Raw genomic sequence first — 22,836 nt, 5'->3', positions numbered from 1 at the left:
GGCGGAACGTGGATGGTGGACGCTATCAAACGATTAGATATCTATATAGTCCAAATCTGGCGATACTCCTTAATTTATGTAGTCCGGTAGATTTTAGGAATTGTCTTGTTTATTTGTCCTGGTAACTTGGAGTCCTAGAAGAGATTATCATTCAGTATATCTAACCGATCTCTTATTTATTTTCCTCCGCTAACCAGTGCCTACTTGAGCGTTCTTCTCCGATCACTTTGGATGAAGACGACGACGTCAGGATCTGGCAGACTTGAGGATGATCCCCGACCGACGTGCCACAAAAACTTGGTTCTACCGCCTCTGGTGGGCCATTGAATCGGTTCACAAAGCAGCATGATCTGCAATGGAGTTCTTTCAGATCTTGGTGTGAAGGTGGCTCACTTTCTCGGGTGGTGCCATGGTGACCATGGTGATCGGCAATGGGCAATGGTTACACTAGGCCCTCTGTTTGCTGTCTCATGGCGTGACCATATATGTACTCATTGTAATTTATATTTCTTTAATAATGAACATGTGGTAATTCCTCTCAAAAAGAAAAAGGAACCAGAGTTTTGATTTTCATTTTGTGATTTTTTTTCGCCCCAAGCCGCGATGGCTGAATTTCGGTCATTAAAAAACCCGGCAGAAATTTGACCAAAATTTGACAGAAATATGACCAAAATCTATTGTTTGGCGGAAAGGTACTTTCTGCCCTAGGCCGAGATGGCCGAAATCCATTTTTTCAGCCCAACATAAAAGCACGGAACCGAACCCCTATCATCGTTAGAGAAGGATAATTTTTACTATGGAGGCGGCCCGACTCTCAAATATACTCGGTCGGCCGCCCATGGAGTAAAAGTGTTGGCCTACCCCTCCCCCCCACCCCCACCCCACCTGGCTCATGCCATCCCCACCCCGTACCGTGTCGTTGTCGGCATTGCTTCTCACGATCACCAAGCGCCTCCACTGACACCATGTTGCCTCCACCACCCTCCTCCCCCAATCTGAGACAGTCGTCGCCAGAATCGAGCTCTATCACCGTCGCCGGAAGGATGAGCCGAATCTTCTTCCTCCAGACCTCCCTGCCGACAGCCGGCCATGTTGAAGCCCCACCAACCACTATCGGCTTTGTCGTCGACTCGATGTCACCGGCTGCCTGTGACACCTCCACCACCCTCCAAGTATTCGACGATTCGCCCATAGGTGAGTTTTGTTTGTGCTTTTTAACTTGTTTTTTTTTCAGAACCAAATTAAACCGAGTCATTGCCGCATAGTGTAGGCATCATAGCCTGGAGAGTGGTGATGTAGTGGACGAGCTCGCCTGCTCTCGCTACGCCAACCAACGGAACAAGGACGCGTCGCTCGGTGTATTGAATGTGAACGTATGGAGCAGGTGGGCATACTTAGCGTCGAACAGTGACTCCGTTGTTTGATATGCGATGCCGTGACGGCAGACCGTGCATATGTTCCGTTCGTACAGGACGGGGCTCCCGGTGCATTAACGATGGGCGACGCTCCGGTCCGTCACGCAAAACGGCGGGTTCGTAGCGGATAAGCATGTATGGCAGTGCGGGTCCACCCACTCCACCCCAACTTCTATAGGGGAAAAACCTATCCCATCAGCCGCCGCATGAGGCAAATCGCCTATAGGGGGAAAAATCCTTCGAAAAAAACCCTATCCCTTCGGATCCATGGCGATGGTTGAGGCCAGAGGCGATTGATTCTAGTTCTGGTCAGATCCCGTCGATAGTTACGTTTCATAGCTCCCGCATTTGGTGCATGCTGATTGCCGCTGTGACTCGCCGCGCAACTTAGTACTCTGCTCCCTTCTTTGCATAGGTTTTCCCTGTCGGATCTTGGCGGCGGCGAGTCCATACTGGACGCAGAAGCCACCCAAACTCTGGTTTGCACAACCGCCCAGTCCAGCATTGGTGATGTGGGCGCCGCGGTCATCACACTATAGTTAGATTTGAACAGCACTTGCGAGGGGCTGAGCTTGTCGGCGCCCAACTCAAAGCAGTCAATCGGGAAGGATCATCCTCAGGCACCGGGCTGGACGAAGAGGTATGTAGGACGCACTTCTGTGGTGGTCATTCAATTGTCCTTGATTTTTTAGTACACTGCCAGAAAAAACAGTAATGAATCATGGTAATCAATGTTTCTGTGCGGCGCCTGCATGTCATGTAACCATAGTTAACAAAGCAAATTTTCTTTTGATTACGTGGTAGTGATTCCTTTCTGAATTACACAGGTCCGAGTTAGTCGTGCACCTCTTGAACGACCACTTTGCTGGCAGAATAAGTGTCCTGGAGAAAACATTGACATGTTGTGCATAGAAGAAGACTGACACTGTCGTAGTTCCTACAGTCGGAAACAACTTTGATTCGCTTGGAGAAGCATATGACTATCACAATATGTATTCCTGGGAACTTGGGTTTGGAATTAAGTACAAAAAAAGCGGACTGAACATTGAAAGAACAAACTGTATGCAGGAGATAGTCTGCGGCTGCTCGGTTAGTATTATTTTTGATTCACTGTTGGCATAACAAAACTGAGCTGATGTACCAGACTTATGCTTGTGCCTAGAAAAAAATCTGACACATTATTATTTGTTACAAACATTTTGCAGGGGTCCAAAAAGAAGCAACACACGGTCTTGTCGATGTAGGTGCCCAGTGATGATACGGTTGCTCCGGTTAAAAGACAACGGCTAGTACACAAGCGAGCACAGGACATCCCACAATCACTCTCTTACAGATAAGTATGGTGAGAAAGTATACTTGTCTGACATATCGATATATATATACACGTGAACTTGTTAAGCAGCTCCGTGAAAATAATATTAGCTTCGGCAAGGTGTACAACATAATTTATACACTCGATTGCCATCATAAAACGTTCTCTTGGATATAGCTTTCCGGCGCCACCAAAAATTCATGTATTGGTGTCGACGATCACTCTTAAAATGAAAAGAATTGGCATACAGAAGATACTTTTGAGGTCTGTTAAAATTGCGAGACAGCCCGGTAGGACGAGGTGTTCTATTGTTAATATTGTACTTATCTGGAGTATTAGTTGTGTTCTTTCATGAAACACTTATTTTTAGCCTAGACTATTTATAGATTGAGAGTGACATTCACCTGTGAATTACTTAACTCAATATGTTACGCCCTAAGAACATACTGAATTCAGTACTTTTACTGACTTTGGCTTATTGACTGTCCTTGCATCAGCATGCGGCGTCTCAATTAATGATGCTATTCTGGCGCAAATCATGGATTTTATGGGAGTCACGGAGACACACCTGACATACCGAAGAAACTGATGAGGTAGCTGAAATGCACCAACTGTGGCGTATGTGGTGACCGGCGAAATACGTGTGGAAACCCAAGTATGGTGCTTCATGCAGTGTCTCCTATTGAAACAGCAATCCGGCTGGAGGGGACAGTTAGGTATTTAGCTTTGTTTCTAGTTTTGCGTCCAATTTGTACAATTTGATGTTGGCTTGTGAGCTAGTAGAACTTTCCTAAAACTGTGTACATTTTACGTAACCGTGTGTCACACGGAAAATAAGCGACCCCTGGTAATCGGTGTGGTGAAGTATTGTGAAAGATGATGATTGTTGACAAGGCCTGTTCCAATATCTACATTTTGTCTGATCACTCCCTATTGGTGCTGCATTAGCCGCTGCACATATTGCAAGCATGCCGTCACAAGATGCTGTGCGAACATCTCCAGAATGAGTACTGTGCTAACCGATGCGGCGTGGTCGATTTAAAAAAGAAGATTGTTATTACAAAATACGTAGACAATGAATCTGTTGCCTCAGACGCAATGCCAGTCAGCACAGGCATAGCGTACCTGCTGCCTACGACAAGTTCATGCCCGTAGTAGTTCCACCGGGAGGTGTCACTGAAGTCAAATCTCATATTGGAGTAGCGTCAGGTCCATCCGAGTCTTTTTTTAAAGAATATCGTGCTTTATTGATCAAGGCCCAACAAAACGTTTATTCCTAGTACGTATCATGCTTCAAATATGGTTGTGCAAGTAAAGTAATTTGCAACATTGCATCAACAACAAGACATGACCTTGATCGCTGGCTGGCACGGCAGGGGTACTCGCCACAGCTTGTGAATTTGTGTGAGTAAAAGTTAAAACAATCAGTCAGGCTGTATATGTTTTTTATGCGAAATAATACTTTTCTCGTGTTTTCAGGTGATCGTGCGGGGGAACTGTTGACACGGTCAGCAACAGGCAACAGCACTCCTGGAATGACGCCGTGTGTACAGCTGCCGTTATGGTGTGTACCGTCACTGCGTGGGACTCCAGGGAACGGCCGTCCGCTACGCACGGGTCCGACCAACCCCTATACGGCCCAAGAAAAATGATTTTAAAGGAACACAGCCAACAATACCTGACACAACCCATATCCCCAAGGAAACGAGCGACTAGCGATTCCGAGACCAGGCGAGCTCGTTCGCTCTTGCGAATTTTTGTAGTAGCCTGTAGCTATTTCACCGGCTGTGGCATCTTTTATTTTCATTTTTGTTGTGCTCTGTTTGTGAGCCAGATTTAAACCTCACACTTTGTTCCATACTTTACTAAATAATATGGCTGCATGCATCACTTTGATGCAGAGGCCGGGGGTCATCCTCCTTTTTTTTTTAAAAATGATCCGAGAGCTGGCCTCCCTCATGTTCCCAAAGAACTCGGCCATCAGCACAGGGGACCTTGCCGCCAGTATGTTCTTGTGAGCAACCAACGAATCGCCCGACACGATAAGCTCAACGTCCGCCGGCGTCCTGCTCCGCAGCAGCTCAGCGAGGTGCTGGTGCAACCTCGAGGGCGGCACGACGGGCAATGGTTCGTTGTCCCGGATCGTTACTTCGGCCAAGTCCTTGAGCACCGTGACGGTGCATTGCACGGTGAAGGAGTCGTCCTTGAGATAGCACGAGGCCTCTAGTTCCCGTGCCGACATGAGATAAACTGGATTCGAGCAATCTCCTGAGGCGCCAAGCTGGCCCTTCGGACGACTATTGAACATACACGTGATACTCTTCTCTTCGGACGGATCAGCCGTCCCCCTCGGATCCACCAAACGGCAGCGCATGCTCGCTTCGACGTTGGGCATAGTGCAACCATCGCTGAGGAAGATAAGCCTCAGTGCGACCCACGGTTTGCAATCGACGGCGGTGTTCGACCGTGAAGGATGGACGTGGACTCCCCACTCGTAACCGCCGACGTTCCACCTGGACTTGATCCATCGGTCGCTGCCTATGGCTTTTGTGATGCCGTAGCCATCGATCCTGAGCGGATGCACCGAGCGCACAACATTGGTCACGTTTGTGCAGGCAATAGCCATGGTCAAAGCTGGAGGATGAACGCTGTCAAACGTTTAAATCGATATATAGTCGGAAGAGCTAGAGTCCAAATCTATCCAGTAAAGTTTTAGGTAGCTAGCATGGACGCTAAAGCTAAGCAAACGTTAGTTTCGTCCTTAATTAGGGTATCTCCTATCTGGCGTGAGAGAAGGATAAATTTGGTTTTTCTTCTCTAACCGGTGCCTAACTAAACCCCTATCACGGTTAGACAAGGATAATTTTTCGGAAATGTTAACGCCCACACGTGTAGGCGTTTGCATCTCGCCCACACGCGTGGATCCGCGTCCGTTCGTATGTGCATGAATCTTAGCATGTTTCCAGCGCCACGTAGGATTGGCCTGGTGTGTGGGCGTTCACCCGGTCGCCCACGCGACCATTTCACCACACGGGAGGGGCTGGTGTGTGGGCGAGATGCAGTTCGCCCACACGTCACTTTGCACGCACGCAAAAGGGTTAGTGTGTGGGCATTTGTCATCTCGCCCACACGCCCGTCTCCTCTCCCACACCCAAGCTGCTAGTTGCCATGTGTTTTGCAGTGCACATGGCAACTGTCCCTAGTGTGCTTTATAAGAAGGTGGCAACTCTTTTTTTTATCCGAATTGCCATGTGTTGTGCAGGGTACACGGCAACTGCCTAGTGTGCACGTAACGGTGCATTTACTGAGTTGCCATCTGTTTTTGCATGGTACATGGCAACTGCCCTAACGTGCACGTACATGGCAACTGCCCTAACGTGCACGTAAGCAGATGGTAACTCTTCCTTTTTACATGACAACTGCCCTAGCATTCTTATGAGCACATGGCAACCCTCTCAACTACCTTGTGTTAGTATGTGGCAACTCCTAAAATTTTAAAATCATGGCAACTACAGTAAACCATACCAGACATGTCAACTGCAGTTGAGCAACCATGGCAACTACAGTTGTCCGACATGGCAACTGTAGTTAAACGAACATGGACGAGGGTCTGGACCATGGCACTGCGGGCGGGCGGTGACTGTCACACGTGGCGTGCGGGACCAAGAGGTACGAGGCCTGACATACGGGGCGTGTGGGCGTTATCTACTTCGTCCACACGCACGCGTGTGCGAGGGACCGGGAGGAAAAAAAAAGAGATGTGTGGGCATTACTTTGTTTTGCCCACACGTAGGTGTGTGGGCTGTTCCTCTTATACACCACACAAAATGTGTGGGCAGTCTCCCTAACTCCCACACATGTGGTGAAGGAAATATGCCCTAGAGGCAATAATAAAGTTATTATTTATTTCCTTATATCATGATAAATGTTTATTATTCATGTTAGAATTGTATTAACCGGAAACATAATACATGTGTGAATACATAGACAAACATAGTGTCACTAGTATGCCTCTACTTGACTAGCTCGTTTATCAAAGATGGTTATGTTTCCTAACCATAGACAAAAGAGTTGTCATTTGATTAACGGGATCACATCATTAGGAGAATGATGTGATTGACTCGACCCATTCCGTTAGCTTAGCACTTGATCGTTTAGTATATTGCTATTGCTTTCTTCATGACTTATACATGTTCCTGTAACTATTAGATTATGCAACTCCCGTTTACCGGAGGAACACTTTGGGTGCTACCAAACGTCACAACGTAACTGGGTGATTATAAAGGAGTACTACAGGTGTCTCCGAAGGTACATGTTGGGTTGGCATATTTCGAGATTAGGTTTTGTCACTCCGATTGTCGGAGAGGTATCTCTGGGCCCTCTCGGTAATGCACATCACTATAAGCCTTGCAAGCAATGTAGCTAATGAGTTAGTTTCAGAATGATACATTACTTAACGAGTAAAGAGACTTGCCGGTAATGAGATTGAACTAGGTATTGGATACCGACGATCAAATCTCGGGCAAGTAACATACCGATGACAAAGGGAATAACGTATGTTGTTATGCGGTTTGACCGATAAAGATCTTCGTAGAATATGTAGGAGCCAATAGGGCATCCAGGTTCCGCTATTGGTTATTGACCAAGAATAGTTCTAGGTCATGTCTACATAGTTCTCGAACCCGTAGGGTCCGCACGCTTAAGGTTTCGATGACAGTTATATTATGAGTTTATGAGTTTTGATGTATCGAAGGAGTTCGGAGTCCCGGATGAGACCAGGGACATGACGAGGAGTCTCGAAATGGTCGAGACGTAAAGATCGATATATTGGACGACTATATTCGGACTTCGGAAAGGTTCCGAGTGATTCGGGTATTTTTCGGAGTACGGGAGAGTTACGGGAATTCGCCGGGGAGTATATGGGTCTTATTGGGCCATACGGGAATAGAGGAGAGAGGCCAAAAGGAAGGAGGCCTGCGCCCCCCCTCTGGTCCGAATTGGACAAGGGGGGCAGCCCACTTTTCCTTCTCCCTCTCCTCCTCTTTCCTTCTCCAACAAGGAAAGGAGGAGTCCTACTCCTCCTCTTTCCTTCTCCAACAAGGAAAGGAGGAGTCCTACTCTCGGTGGGAGTAGGACTCCCCCCTTGGTGCGCCTCCTCCATAGGCCGGCCACCTCCCCCCTTGCTCCTATATATATGGGGGCAGGGGGGCACCCCAAAGACACAATAACAATTGATCCTTGAGATCTATTAGCCGTGTGCGGTGCCCCCCTTCATCATAGTCCTCCTCGATAATATTGTAGCGGTGCTTAGGCGAAGCCCTGCGACGGTAGAACATCAAGATCGTCACCACGCTGTCGTGCTAACGGAACTCTCCCTCGACACTCGGCTGGATCGGAGTTCGAGGGACGTCATCGAGCTGAACGTGTGCTAGAACTCGGAGGTGCCGTAGTTTCGGTGCTTGATCGGTCGGGCCGTGAAGACGTACGACTACATCAACCGCGTTGTTCTAACGCTTCCGCTTTCGGTCTACAAGGCTATGTAGATTACACTCTCCCCTCTCATTGCTATGCATCACCATGATCTTGCGTGTGCGTAGGAAACTGTTGAAATTACTACGTTCCCCAACAGTGGCATTCGAGCCTAGGTTTTATGCGTTGATGTTATATGCACGAGTAGAACACAAGTGAGTTGTGGGCGATATAAGTCATACTGCTTACCAGCATGTCATACTTTGGTTCGGCGGTATTGTTGGATGAAGCGGCCCGGACCGACATTACGCGTATGCTTACGTGAGACTGGTTTTACCGCCGTGCTTTGCACACAGGTGACTAGCGGGTGTCTGTTTCTCCAACTTTAGTTGAACCGAGTGTGGCTACGCCCGGTCCTTGCGAAGGTTAAAACAGCACCAACTTGACAAACTATCGTTGTGGTTTTGATGCGTAGGTAAGAACGGTTCTTGCTCAGCCCGTAGCAGCCACGTAAAACTTGCAACAACAAAGTAGAGGACGTCTAACTTGTTTTTGAAGGGCATGTTGTGATGTGATATGGTCAAGACGTGATGAGATATAAGTTGTTGTATGAGATGATCAGGTTTTGTTGAAGTTATCGGCAACTGGCAGAAGCTCTATGGTTGTCTCTTTGTTGCATAAGATGCAAGTGCCAAATAATTGCTTTACTTTATCGCTATGCGATAGCAATAGTTGCAAGAGCAATAGTTGGTGAGACGACCATGTGACGACACATTGATATAGATCAAGATGATGAAGATCATGGTGTCGTGCTGGTGACGATAGAGATCATGACAGTACTTTGGAGATGGAGATCAAAGGCGCAAGATGATCATGGCCATATCATGTCACATATTTTGATTGCATATGATGTTTATCTGTTATACATCTTATTCTGTTTTGTTTGACGGTAGCATTATAAGATGATCTCTCACAAATTATCAAGAAGTGTTCTCCCTGAGTATGCACCGTTGTGAAAGTTCTTCGTGCTGAGGCACCACGTGATGATCGGGTGTGATAGGCTCTACGTTCAAATACAACGGATGCAAAACAGTTGCGCACGCGGAATACTCAGGTTAAACTTGACGAGCCTAGCATATAACAGATATGGCCTCGGAACACGGAGACAGAAAGGTCGAGCGTGAATCATATAGTAGATATGATCAACATATTGATGTTCACCGTTGAAACTACTCCATCTCACGTGACGATCAGACATGGTGTAGTTGATGTGGATCACGTAATCACTTAGAGGATTAGAGGGATGTCTATCTAAGTGGGAGTTCTTAAGTAATATGATTAATTGAACTTAAATTTATCATGAATTTAGTCCTGGTAGTATTTTGTAAAATGTTGTAGATCAATAGCTTGCGTTGTTGCTTTCATATGTTTATTTTGATATGTTCCTAGAGAAAATTGTGTTGAAAGATGTTAGTAGCAATGATGCGGATTGGATTCGTGATCCGAGGTTTATCCTCATTGCTACACAGAAGAATTATGTCCTTAATGCACCACTAGGTGACAGACCTATTGCAGGAGCAGATGCAGACGTTATGAACGTTTGGCTAGCTCATATGATGACTACTTGATAGTTTAGTGCACCATGCTTAAACGTCTTAGAATTGGGACTTCAAAGATGTTTTGAACGTCATGGACCATATGAGATGTTCCAGGAATTGAAGTTAATATTTCAAGCAAATACCCGAGTTGAGAGATATGAAGTCTCCAACAAGTTCTATAGCTAAAAGAGGGAGGAGAATTGCTCAACTAGTGAGCATGTGCTCAGATTGTTTGGGTACTTCAATCGCTTGAATCAAGTGGGAGTTAATCTTCCATATAAGATAGTGATTGGCAGAGTTCTCTAGTCACCAACACCAAGTTAGTGGAACTTCGTGATGAACTATAATGCAAGGGATGACGAAAACGATTCCCAAGCACTTCATGATGTTGAAATCAACGAAGGTAGAAATCAAGAAAGAGCATCAAGTGTTGATGATTGACAAGACCACTAGTTTCAAGAAAAGGGCAAAGGGAAAGAAAAGGAACTTCAAGCAGAATGGCAAGCAAGTTGTCACTCCCGCGAAGAAGCCCAAAGCTGGACCAAAGCCTGAAACTGAATGATTATACTGCAAAGGAAATGGTCACTGGAAGTGGAAATGCCCTGAATATTTGGTGGATGAGAAGGATGGCAAAGTGAACAAGGGTATATTTGATATACAGGTTATTGATGTGTACCTTACTAGTGTTTATAGTAGCCCCTGAGTATTTGATACTTGTTCGGTTGCTAAATATTAGTAACTCGAAACAGGAGTTACAGAATAAACAAAGACTAGTTGAGGGTGAAGTGACGATGTGTGTTGGAAGTGGTTCCAAGATTGATATGATCATCATCGCACACTCCCTATACTTTCGGGATTAGTGTTAAACCTAAACAAATGTTATTTGGTGTTTGCGTTGAGCATGAATATGATTTGATCATGTTTATTGCGATACGGTTATTCATTTAAAGTCAAAGAATAATTGTTGTTCTATTTACATGAATAAAACCTTCGATGGTCATACACCCAATGAAAATAGTTTGTTGGATCTCGATCGTAGTAATACACATATTCATAATATTGATGCCAAAAGATACAAAGTTGATAATGATAGTGCAACTTATTTGTGGCAGTGCCGTTTGGGTCATATCGGTGTAAAGCGCATGAAGAAACTCCATAAAGATGGATTTTTGGAATCTCTTGGTTATGAATCATTTGACGCTTGCGAACCGTGCATTTTGGGAAAGATGACTAAAACTCCGTTCTCCGGAACAATGGAACGAGCTACTGACTTGATGGAAATAATACATACCGATGTATACGGTTCAATGAGTGTTGATGCTCGTGGCGGGTATCGTTATTTTCTGACCTTCACAAGATGAATTGAGCAGATATGAGTATATCTACTTAATGAAGCACAAGTCTGAAACATTTGAAAAGTTCAAAGAATTTCAGAGTGAAGTGGAGAATGATCGTAACAAGAAAATAAAGTTTCTGCAATTTGATCGCGGAGACAAATATTTGAGTTACGAGTTTGGTCTTCAATTAAAACAATGTGGAATAGTTTCACAAACTCATGCCACCTGGAACACCACAACTTAATGGTGTGTCCGAACGTCATAACAGTACTTTATTGGATATAGTGCGATCTATGATGTATCTTACCAATTTACCACTATCGTTTTGGGGTTATGCATTAGAGATAGTTGCATTCACTTTAAAAAGGGCACCATCAAAATCCGTTGAGACGACGCCTTATGAACTGTGGTTTGGCGAGAAACCAAAGTTCTCGTTTCTTAAAAGTTTGGCGCTGCGATGCTTATGTGAAAAAAGTTTCAACCTGATAAGCTCGAACCCAAATCAGGGAAGTGCGTCTTCATAGAATACCCAAAGGTAACTATTGGGTACACCTTCTATCACAGATCTGAAGGCAAGTTATTCATTGCTAAGATGGATCCTTTCTAGAGAAGGAGTTTCTCTCGAAAGAAGTGAGTGGGAGGAAAGTATAACTTGAAAAGGTAATTGTACCTTCTCCCTTATTGGAAAGTAGTTCATCACAGAAATTAGTTCTTGTGATTCCTACACCAATTAGTGAGGAAGCTAATGATGATGATCATGAACCTTCAGATCAAGTTACTACCGAACCTCGTAGGTCTTCCAGAATAAGATCCACACCAAAGTTGTACGGTAATCCTGTTCTAGAAGTCATGTTACTAGACCATGATGAACCTACGAACTATGAGGAAGCGATGATGAGCCCAGATTCCGCGAAATGGCTTGAGGCCATAAAATCTGAGATATGATCCATGTATGAGAACAAAGTATGGACTTTGATTGACCTGCTCGATGATCAGCAAGCCATGTTAAATAAATGGATCTTCAAGAGGAAGACGGACACTGATAGCAGTGTTACTATCTACTAAGCTCGACTTGTTGTGAAAGGTTTTTTGACAAGTTCAAGGTGTTGAATACAATGAGATTTTCTCAACTGTAGCGATGCTTAAGTCTGTCCGAATCATGTTAGCAATTGCCACATTTTATGAAATCTGGAAAATGGATGTCAAAACTACATTCCTTAATGGTTTTCTTAAAGAAGAGTTGTAGATGATGCAACCAGAAGGTTTTGTCAATCCTAACGGTGCTAACAAAATGTGCAAGCTCCCGAGATCCATTTATGGACTGGTGTATGCCTCTCGGAGTTGGAATATACGCTTTGATGAGTTGATCAAAGCATATGGTTTTATACAGACTTTTTGAGAAGCCTGTATTTACAAGAAAGTGAGTGGGAGCTCTGTAGCATTTCTAATATTATATGTGGATGCCATATTGTTGATTGGAAATGATATAGAAATTCTGGATAGCATGAAAGGATACTTGAATAAGAGTTTTTGAAAGCAAGACCTCAGTAAAGCTACTTACGTATTGAGCATTAAGATATATTGAGATAGATCAAGACGCTTGATAAGATTTTCAATAAGTACATACCTTGACAAAATTTTGAAGTAGTTCAAAATGGAACAGTCAAAGAAAGAGTTCTTGCCTGTGTTGCAAAGGTATGAAATTGAGTAAAGACTCAAATCCCGACCACGGCAGAAAATAGAAAGAGAATGAAAGTCATTCCCTATGCATTCAGTCATAGGTTCTATAAAAGTATGCCATGCTATGGACCAGACCTATTGTATACTCCGCCCTGGTTTGGCAAGGGAGTACAATAGTGATCTAATAGTAGATCACTGGAAAGCGGTCAAGAATATCCTTAGTGAGGACTAAGGAGATGTTTCTCGATTATGGAGGTGATAAAAGAGCTCGTCGTAAAAGTTACATCGGTGCAAACTTTTACACTGATCCAGATGACTCTAAGTCGCAATCTGGATACATATTGAAAGTGGGAGCAATTAGCTAGAGTAGCTCCGTGCAGAGCATTGTAGACATATAATTTTTGCAAAATACATACGGCTCTGTATGTAACAGACCCGTTGACTAAACTTCTCTCACGAGTAAAACATGATCATACCTTAGTACTCTTTGGGTGTTAATCACATGACAATGTGAACTAGATTGTTGACTCTAGTAAACCCTTTGGGTGTTGGTCACATGACGATGTGAACTCTGGGTGTTAATCATATACAGATATGAATATTGGTGTTAAATCACATGATGATGTGAACTAGATTATTGACTCTAGTGCAAGTGGGAGACTGAAGGAAATATGCCCTAGAGGCAATAATAAAGTTATTATTTATTTCCTTATATCATGATAAATGTTTATTATTCATGCTAGAATTGTATTAACCGGAAACATAATACATGTGTGAATACATAGACAAACATAGTGTCACTAGTATGCACTACTAGGAAAAGGGCTATAGATGGAAATGACACTAATGGCGCACCAGACATGTGATGCGCCATTAGTATATACTAATGGTGCACCACCTTCTGATGCGCCATTAGTATTGAAACTACTAATGGCGCACCCTGCCCACGGTGCGCCATTAGTACCAATTTTTTTTGAACTAGTGCACCTGTCCAAACATACTAATGGCGCACCGTGGGTGCGGTGCGCCATTACTAGTTAAACTAGTAATGGCGCACCATGCCACGGTGCGCCATTAGTAACCTTGGCCACCACTTCCACCGAATGCACCGCCCCCCCCCCTCCCCCGGATCGCCTTTTCAGTTTTAGAAAAAATAAAAGAAAATGATAAAAATGTCAAAAAAATAAAAGAAAATAAGTTTCCCATGTGATATGTGGCCTAGTTGTTGGGAAAATTTGCAAATATGAATTTTGACTTCATTTGCAAAATCTCGCGAGAATTTGTAAAAATGGGCATAACTTTTGCATACTAACTCGGATGAAAAAGTTTTTTATATGAAAAATCATCTACTCGAAAAGTTACATCCAAATTTAACTGGGGGAACCCCGTTAAACATTTTCAAAATCCTCAAAAACCTAACAGAAAAAAAGATACGGGGCTTTTAAGATCTGGAGAGGCAAAAAAATCAAAAAAATTCAAACTTACTAATGGCGCACCTACCCATGGTGCGCCATTACTATCTTCCCGCCTTCAAAATTCAAAATAAGTCAAAAAAATAAAAAAAAATTACTAATGGCGCACCTGACCATGGTGCGCCATTAGTATCTTCCCTCCTTCAAAATTCAAAATAAGTCAAAAAAATAAAAAAAACAACTACTAATGGCGCACCTGCCCGTGGTGCGCCATTAGTATCTTCCCGCCTTCAAAATTCAAAATAAATAAAAAAAATAAAAAAAATTACTAATGGCGCACCTGCCCGCGGTGCGCCATTAGTATGCCGTATATATGGCTGGTCCTCTCCTCTCTTCATTTCATTTTCCATTCTCTCCTCCACCATACTTCTCCTCTCCGGTGACCTCCTCCTCCTCTCCAGCGACCTCCTCCTCCCTCCTCCCTCCTCCCCTCCCCTCCCCTCCCCTCCCCTCATGGTTTCTTCTCCCTCCTCTCGGGCGACCTCCTCCTCCCTCCTCCCTCCTCCCCTTCCCTCCCCTCCCCTCATGGTTTCTTCTCCCTCCACTCCGGTGAGCTCCTCCTCCCTCCTCTCCCTCCTCCCTCCTCTCCGGTGAGGCAAAAAATCCCCTCCTCTCCGGTGAGCTCCTCCTCCCTCCTCTCCGGTGAGCTCCTCCCATCCCCTCATGGTTTCTTCTTCCTCCTCTCCAGCGACCTCCTCCTCCTCCTCTCCGGCGAACTCCTCTCCGGCAAAAGACCATGGCAACAAGATCCAAAAACAGTAACAAAATTTGAGAATATTGTCGTGCCAAAAAACAAGCAAAAAAAACGAGCAAAAAATGGGCAAAAAATCACGATCCAGATCTAGATTCAAAATGGCGCATCACTAATGGCGCATCACAGGACAGTGCGCCATTAGTATGCCGCGGTTACTAATGGCGCATCCAGTTGTGGTGCGCCATTAGTATCCAAAGCACCTGGGTATACATGGCCCCTGGGAGGCATACTAATGGCGCACCGTGGCCTATACTAATGGCGCACCAGTGGTGCGCCATTAGTATACCAGATACTAATGGCGCACCACTGGTGCGCCATTAGTACAAATTACTAATGGCGTGCTAGTAATGGCGCACCGGTGATGCGCCATTAATGGCAAAATTAGGTGCGCCATTAGTAGCAGTTTTTCTAGTAGTGATGCCTCTACTTGACTAGCTCGTTTATCAAAGATGGTTATGTTTCCTAACCATAGACAAAAGAGTTGTCATTTGATTAACGGGATCACATCATTAGGAGAATGATGTGATTGACTCGACCCATTCCGTTAGCTTAGCACTTGATCGTTTAGTATATTGCTATTGCTTTCTTCATGACTTATACATGTTCCTGTAACTATGAGATTATGCAACTCCCGTTTACCGGAGGAACACTTTGGGTGCTACCAAACGTCACAACGTAACTGGGTGATTATAAAGGAGTACTACAGGTGTCTCCGAAGGTACATGTTGGGTTGGCATATTTCGAGATTAGGTTTTGTCACTCCGATTGTCGGAGAGGTATCTCTGGGCCCTCTCGGTAATGCACATCACTATAAGCCTTGCAAGCAATGTAGCTAATGAGTTAGTTACAGAATGATACATTACGTAACGAGTAAAGAGACTTGCCGGTAATGAGATTGAACTAGGTATTGGATACCGACGATCAAATCTCGGGCAAGTAACATACCGATGACAAAGGGAATAACGTATGTTGTTATGCGGTTTGACCGATAAAGATCTTCGTAGAATATGTAGGAGCCAATAGGGCATCCAGGTTCCGCTATTGGTTATTGACCAAGAATAGTTCTAGGTCATGTCTACATAGTTCTCGAACCCGTAGGGTCCGCACGCTTAAGGTCTCGATGACAGTTATATTATGAGTTTATGAGTTTTGATGTACCGAAGGAGTTCGGAGTCCCGGATGAGACCGGGGACATGACGAGGAGTCTCGAAATGGTCGAGACGTAAAGATCGATATATTGGACGACTATATTCGGACTTCGGAAAGGTTCTGAGTGATTCAGGTATTTTTCGGAGTACGGGAGAGTTACGGGAATTCGCCGGGGAGTATATGGGCCTTATTGGGCCATACGGGAATAGAGGAGAGAGGCCAAAAGGAAGGAGGCCTGCGCCCCCCCTCTGGTCCGAATTGGACAAGGGGGGCAGCCCACTTTTCCTTCTCCCTCTCCTCCTCTTTCCTTCTCCAACAAGGAAAGGAGGAGTCCTACTCCTCCTCTTTCCTTCTCCAACAAGGAAAGGAGGAGTCCTACTCTCGGTGGGAGTAGGACTCCCCCCTTGGTGCGCCTCCTCCATAGGCCGGCCACCTCCCCCCTTGCTCCTATATATATGGGGGCAGGGGGGCACCCCAAAGACACAATAACAATTGATCCTTGAGATCTATTAGCCGTGTGCGGTGCCCCCCTTCATCATAGTCCTCCTCGATAATATTGTAGCGGTGCTTAGGCGAAGCCCTGCGACGGTAGAACATCAAGATCGTCACCACACCGTCGTGCTGACGGAACTCTCCCTCGACACTCGGCTGGATCGGAGTTCGAGGGACGTCATCGAGCTGAATGTGTGCTAGAACTCGGAGGTGCCGTAGTTTCGGTGCTTGATCGGTCGGGCCGTGAAGACGTACGACTACATCAACCGCGTTGTTCTAACGCTTCCGCTTTCGGTCTACAAGGGTATGTAGATTACACTCTCCCCTCACGTTGCTATGCATCACCATGATCTTGCGTGTGCGTAGGAAAATTTTGGAATTACTACGTTCCCCAACATGTGGCACTTAGCGGCGTCCTAATTTTTACTCCGGAGGTGGCCCGACTCTTAAATATGCTCGGTCACCTACCCATGCAGTAAAAGTTTTGGCCTTCCCACCCCTCCCCCCTACCCCCGGCTCTCCGCTATCCGCACCCTTTGTTGCATCGTCATCGGCGTTGCTTGTGACAAACAGTGCCTCCGCCGCCACCCTGCTGCCCCAATCCAGACGGTCAGCCAGAAAATCGAGCTCTGTCGCCATCGCCGCCGCCACATCCCAAAAGGACGAGTAGAATCTTCTTCCTCCAAGCCTCTCTGTCAACAACCACCATCTCGAAGCCCTGCCGACAACTAGCAACTTTGACATCACCCGCCGGTCGTGACATCCATCGTCTTTCAAGTGTTCGATGTGTGCCTAGGTGAGTTCTATTTGTGCCTTCTCGACCTTTTTTCTTTTGAGAATTGAATTAAACCGAGTCACTGGCGCACGGTGTAGATGAACATGTTGAGGCAGATGATCTTCAAAGACTCTACATCGGAGGAGGAGGAACAAGACGATGACGACTTCGAGATGGGCATTGGCATGATCTTTACGTGTGTGCTATGTCGAAAATTCTAAGATGACTGAATATTGTTGTTGTATTGATCTGACCCTTATGGGGATATATATAGGGAGTACATGAGAGGTAGAGGCTTGGAGTACAAGACAAGTTACATGGTTTAAACCTATTCGATCTCTACTCCTTATTTGTATCTTTAAACCCAATATGTATTCTAACATCCCCCCTTAGTCGTAGCGGGAGTGAAGCGAACGATTGCGACTGAACTTGAAGTCTTGCGCTTCTGTCGTCTTCTCCGCTGCGCCATCATCAACTGCATCAGCACCTAGGGCGGTGATTGCGTCCCCTTCTTGTGCCTTCCTTATCTCTCCTCTATTCTCTCCTGCAGTCACAGCGGGAGTGGTGTGAATGCTAGTGACGACACAGACACTGTTGACTGGAGTTGTGGCCGATGAGTTGATGTAGACCATGCCATTAATGCCGATGTCGAGGTAGCCCATCATGGTTATGTAGTCATGGTCGATGGTATAGTCATCGTGGATGATGAAGCCGGACAAAGCCGGAGGCGCAAAAAAATGCACTATGTTGTAGATGACGGAGCTGCAGTCGTTGACGATGCACCTAGCGGATGTCAGAGGATGCGGTGAGTGATGAGTCCACCGGTTTTGCCAGGACCAGAGGAAACCGATCGAGCACACACCGGAATTGATAGAACCATGTTGCCATGTAGGGGTCATCATTATAGTAACGCCATGTCGATGCAGTTGCGCCGCCGTGGATGACGCGGTCGATGTCGTCGTCATGACACGGTTACTACCGTCGTCGTGGTCGTATCTTGCAGTTATACTATCAGAGGACGCTAAAAATGTCCATCTTTTGGATGGGGCGGCGGCGGTGTGTTGACGAAGATGTTGAGGAAGATCATGTTGACGTAGACCTTGGCGATGAAGTGTCGGCATTGGTGTTGCAGCTGCGTGTCAACGATGATGCATCACTTGAAGGTGTCCCTCCGCGATGAAGTGTCGATGCCGTGTCATGTCAGAGAAGTATGTTGGCTGATAGCCTGGCGTAGTCATACAGCTTAGTGCAGTGATTCAGATTGATGTAAAATATCTGGTGCAGATCATGATGATGTAGTCGTGCTCGATACGCCCGAGCCGATGCTGGTGTAGTGCCCGCCCGTGATCTAAGACATGGTGCCCGTGATATGAGACAAGATGCTGAGCCATCGACATCGACACCTCATCCTGCCCATCAAGTTCAGGAACCGTGTTGGTGTAGATGAAGTGCAGCATGGCCTTGAACGCCGCCGCCTCCATGTCCTCAATCACGATTACCCGATAACTCGCCTCCCTCATGTGCTCAAAGAACTCGGCCATGAGAACAGGGGACCTCGTCGCTAGTATGTTCTTGTGAGCAGCAATGACTCCCCCGACACGATAAACTCGACGTCCGCCGTCCCGCTCCGCGGCAGTTCGGCGAGGTGCTGGTGCAACCTGGAGGACGGCTCGACGGGCAATGGTTCGTCGTCCTGGATCGTTACTTCGGCTAAGTCCTTGAGCACCGTGATGGTGCATTGCACGGTGAAGGAGTCGTCCTTGAGATAGCACGACGCCTCTAGTTCCCGTGCCGACATGATATAAACTGGATCCGAGCAATCTCCTGAGACGCCAAGCTAGCGCTTCGGACGATTTATTGAACTTACACGTGATACTCTTCTCTTCGGAAGGATTGGCCGTGCCCCTCGGATCCACCAAACGGCAGCGCAGGCTCGCTTCCACGTTGGGCGTAGTGCAGCCTTCGAAGAGGAAGACGACCCTCAGCGCGACCTACGGTATATGGTCGATGGTGTCGTTCGGTAGTGCAGGATGGACCTTGACTCCCCACTCGTACCCGCCGACGTTTCACCTGGACTTGATCCAGCAATCGCTGCGCATGGCTTTGGTGATGCTGTAGCCATCGATCTTGAGCAGATGCACAAAGCGCACAACATTGGTGAGGTTTGTGCAGGCAATAGCCATGTCGGAACGTGGATGGTGGACGCTATCAAACGATTAGATATTGGAAACACTGGCGCCCACATGTGTGGGCGTTCCCCAACTCGCCCACATGCCTGGATCATTGCTTACTGTCTTTTGCACGAATCTTGACATGAAAAGGTGAATTTGGTGTGCCACGTAGGACAAGTCCCGTGAGTGGCCTGTAGGTAGTTCGTCCGCACGCCGGTTTTTCTTCGAGGTCAGCGTGTCGGTGGAAACGACACCTATAGGATCACTGGAATATCTACTACGGTCGGCGGGCGCGAGGCTGTGGAAAGAGCGGGTCTAGGAGCCAGCACAAGGATCGTTTACCCAGGTTCGGGCCGCGAGGATCGCGTAATACCCTAGTCCTGCTTTGGTGTATATCTGAATGTTCTTGTGTTCTTGAACTAGCTACGGTGCGTGCGTAGTCCAAAAATATGCCTCGGGCCTCCTTTTATAGGAAAAAGGGGACGCCACAGTGGCACACGGGAGGTGAAAAGTGCATGCGGTGGCTGAGTCTATCCTCTGGCAGCGTCGGACAAACGCATTTAATGCGCTGCCGATGTGCCCTTCTAGCCGCCGCCGCTTCACCTCGCTTCGACACGCGTCCAAGCCAGCGCGGTGTGTAGTGCCATGTAGGCTGGCAGGCTGCTGAGCTGGCGCGGTGGCAACGCCTTCACAAAGGATTTGCATGCCACCACGCAGGTGGTTGCTGAGTTGGCCTCGGGGCCGCACGTCGCCACGCACGTGCTCGCCTGGCTAGCTGGGCTGGCAGCTGCATGGGAAGGGCGATGGAGCCTTGGCGGGCGCGGGCCCGGCCGCGACCCCGCTGATGTTCTCGGCAAGGGTCTTGTCGGGGCCCCGGCAAGGGTCTTGCCGCGACACTGTGGTTGTCCCCGGCAAGGATCTCGCCAAAGGTCTTGTGGATTTCCTTGGCACAGATCTTGCCGAGGATCGTCGTCTTCTGGTCCTCATCTGATCTTGTGTGTTCATGATTTTTTACGAAGATCTGCATGCCACCATGGAGGCGCCTCCCAAGCCTTGGTTCCAACGTGGTTGATGGCGTTTGGAACCCTTTGGCTCCGCTGGTGTTGGGCAAGTTGCCCCCGCAAGGCTCTTACCGGGGCCGTGGGGGCCGCGCCGGACAAGAATCTTGCCGGGGGAGTCTACCTCGCCATTTTGCTCTTCGTGTTTCTGGTCTTGGCGTTGCTTGATTGTCTTGTGGCCTTGGCTTCTCTCCTCCGCCCTGCTAAGTGTGGCCGTGGGCGCGGCTCTGACTGCCCTTGCACAAGTAAAGGGGTACAAAGGAGAGCCCCTATTTTTGTACACCGACACAACGGTTGCTAGTCGGGGCGTGTGGTGGAACTGCCGTCGCTGTCGTGGTTCTAGGTCTGACAGTAATGTAGGGGGGTACTAAGGAGAGGCAAGATCCTAGCTATGGAGTAGTTGTGCACACAAGAGTTTTACGAGTTCAGGCCCTTCTCGGAGAAAGTAACAGCCCTACGTCTCGGTGCCCGGAGGCGGTCGACTGGATTATATGTGTGAGAGTTACAGGGGTGCGAACCCCTCTGCCTGTGGAGGGAGGTGGCTTATATAGAGTGCACCAGGACCCCAGCCAACCCACGTAGCAGAGAGTTCAATGTACATAAAGGTCAGACGTTACTGGTAACGCCTTACATAAAGTGATATCATGGCCATAAAGACTACTTAATAACGGACCGTTTGGATGTAGAGTGACCTTAGTTCTTCTGGTGGTCGAGTGAGTCCTCATGGTCGACTGTTTTCGAGTCCGTCGAGTGGAATCCTTCCAGGTCGACTGAAAGATAGTTTCTTCTAGAGATGTCCTTGGGAAGGGTATTTTGGACAGGTCCATGACCCTACCCTAGGTACATGGCTTCATCATTAGCCCCCGAATGGATCGAGGTTTGAGTGAGGAAGGAGTTGAGAATTCTTCCGACCCCTCTTTTTATGCTATGAGTATGTCTTGTTCTGGATCAAACGACCGTAGGTAGCGGCACCAACTTCTTTTTCAGTCGCCTTGATCCATTCTTGATATTGGTCGAGCGACTTTTCTATACTTGGAGATCTCCGAGCGCTAGATCAGAGGAAATCTTCAGTCTGACAAGTTGCCCTAGTGTTCGCAGATTTAGCGGGATCTGGATTTCGGGAAGCGCGCGGGGCGGAGGAAGCCGCAGTACTCGGATGGGATAAGGCAGGGACACCTCGATTTCTGCGCCACCTTTTTTGCCATGTATCGCGCATGCGACTGTTGCGGGATTTGACAGGATTGCCCGAGCCTACCAGTCAGCCACTCGGATGAGACTTCATATAAGGCGCCGGGTGGGGGTTTTTCAAACAGTGCGCCTTCAATCCCCTCTCCCTCCTCCTCGAGCTCGCTCGCTGCGCTCGGCTCCACCTCCGCCTCGCTGCTCCTCGTGCACCTCGCCGGCGACGATGGTGAAGGAAAAGACAGCGGCTTTGGAGCGGGCGAAGAAGGCGACGGCGAAGGCGAATGGAAGAGCGCCCAGTCGGGGCGGATCCTCGTCGCAGTCTGGCCTGCCGCAAGGCTGGTTCCAGGGAGACTGCGTCCGCTCGACCATCAGGCAGAAGGATCTCGACGACCTGGCCAACGAGGGACCGATCCCCCATGGGTCAGCGAGGCTTCCGGGGAAGGAGTGGCAGCCGCAGCCTCAGGAGGGTGAGTGCGTCCTGTTAGCCACTCATGTAGATCGCGGTTTTTCTCTACCACCGAATCTGTTCTTTCGGGGGTTTCTGAACTTTTTTGGTGCACAACTCCATACCTTCACGCCCAAATCCATTGCCTACCTCGTCGCTTTCGTGTCTTTGTGCGAAAACTTCTTGGGTTGCCGGCCGCACTAGGGCCTTTTCAAACACATTTTCACATGTCGCTCCCAGACGGTGAAAAAGGCTAGCCCGAATGACGAGTGAACCCAAGTTATCCAGATGTGCGGGGGTCTCCGGGTTCAGATGAGGAGTAAGAGTGCCTTTCCAGCCATGACCCTTCCCTAGTCAGTTCGAGGGTGGCAGTCGACTTGGTTCTACTGCCAAGACCAGTCGATGCCAGGGCAGTCAACTGGCCTTCCCCCGTTCTCCATGGACCGAGTGAACAAGCCATCTTCTCTGAAGGTGCTCCCGGAGGAGAAGGCTCAGGTTAGGATGTTGATGGAGCGCGTGGTTCA

The 22,836-nt window shown here is 47.4% G+C and overlaps 1 protein-coding gene and 1 pseudogene across 1 annotated transcript; both read right to left on the bottom strand.

Annotated features, from left to right (window-relative positions):
• Nucleotides 1-4,669: 4,669 nt before the first annotated feature.
• Nucleotides 4,670-5,353, bottom strand: LOC123162854 (BTB/POZ and MATH domain-containing protein 2-like; the record flags this gene model as incomplete). Its single annotated transcript, XM_044580613.1, has 1 exon — nt 4,670-5,353. A coding segment is annotated over exon 1 (684 nt), but the record flags the coding sequence as incomplete, so codon positions are not given.
• A 13,356-nt stretch (nt 5,354-18,709) lies between these two features.
• On the bottom strand, nt 18,710-19,636 carry LOC123158337 (BTB/POZ and MATH domain-containing protein 1-like; annotated as a pseudogene).
• Nucleotides 19,637-22,836: the final 3,200 nt, after the last annotated feature.

The sequence above is a fragment of the Triticum aestivum genome, chromosome 7B (assembly GCF_018294505.1).
Source record: "Triticum aestivum cultivar Chinese Spring chromosome 7B, IWGSC CS RefSeq v2.1, whole genome shotgun sequence".
Taxonomy (NCBI): Eukaryota; Viridiplantae; Streptophyta; class Magnoliopsida; order Poales; family Poaceae; genus Triticum; species Triticum aestivum.
The sequence above is the reverse complement of the archived record's forward strand: the minus strand, read 5'-3'. Positions and strand labels throughout refer to the sequence as shown.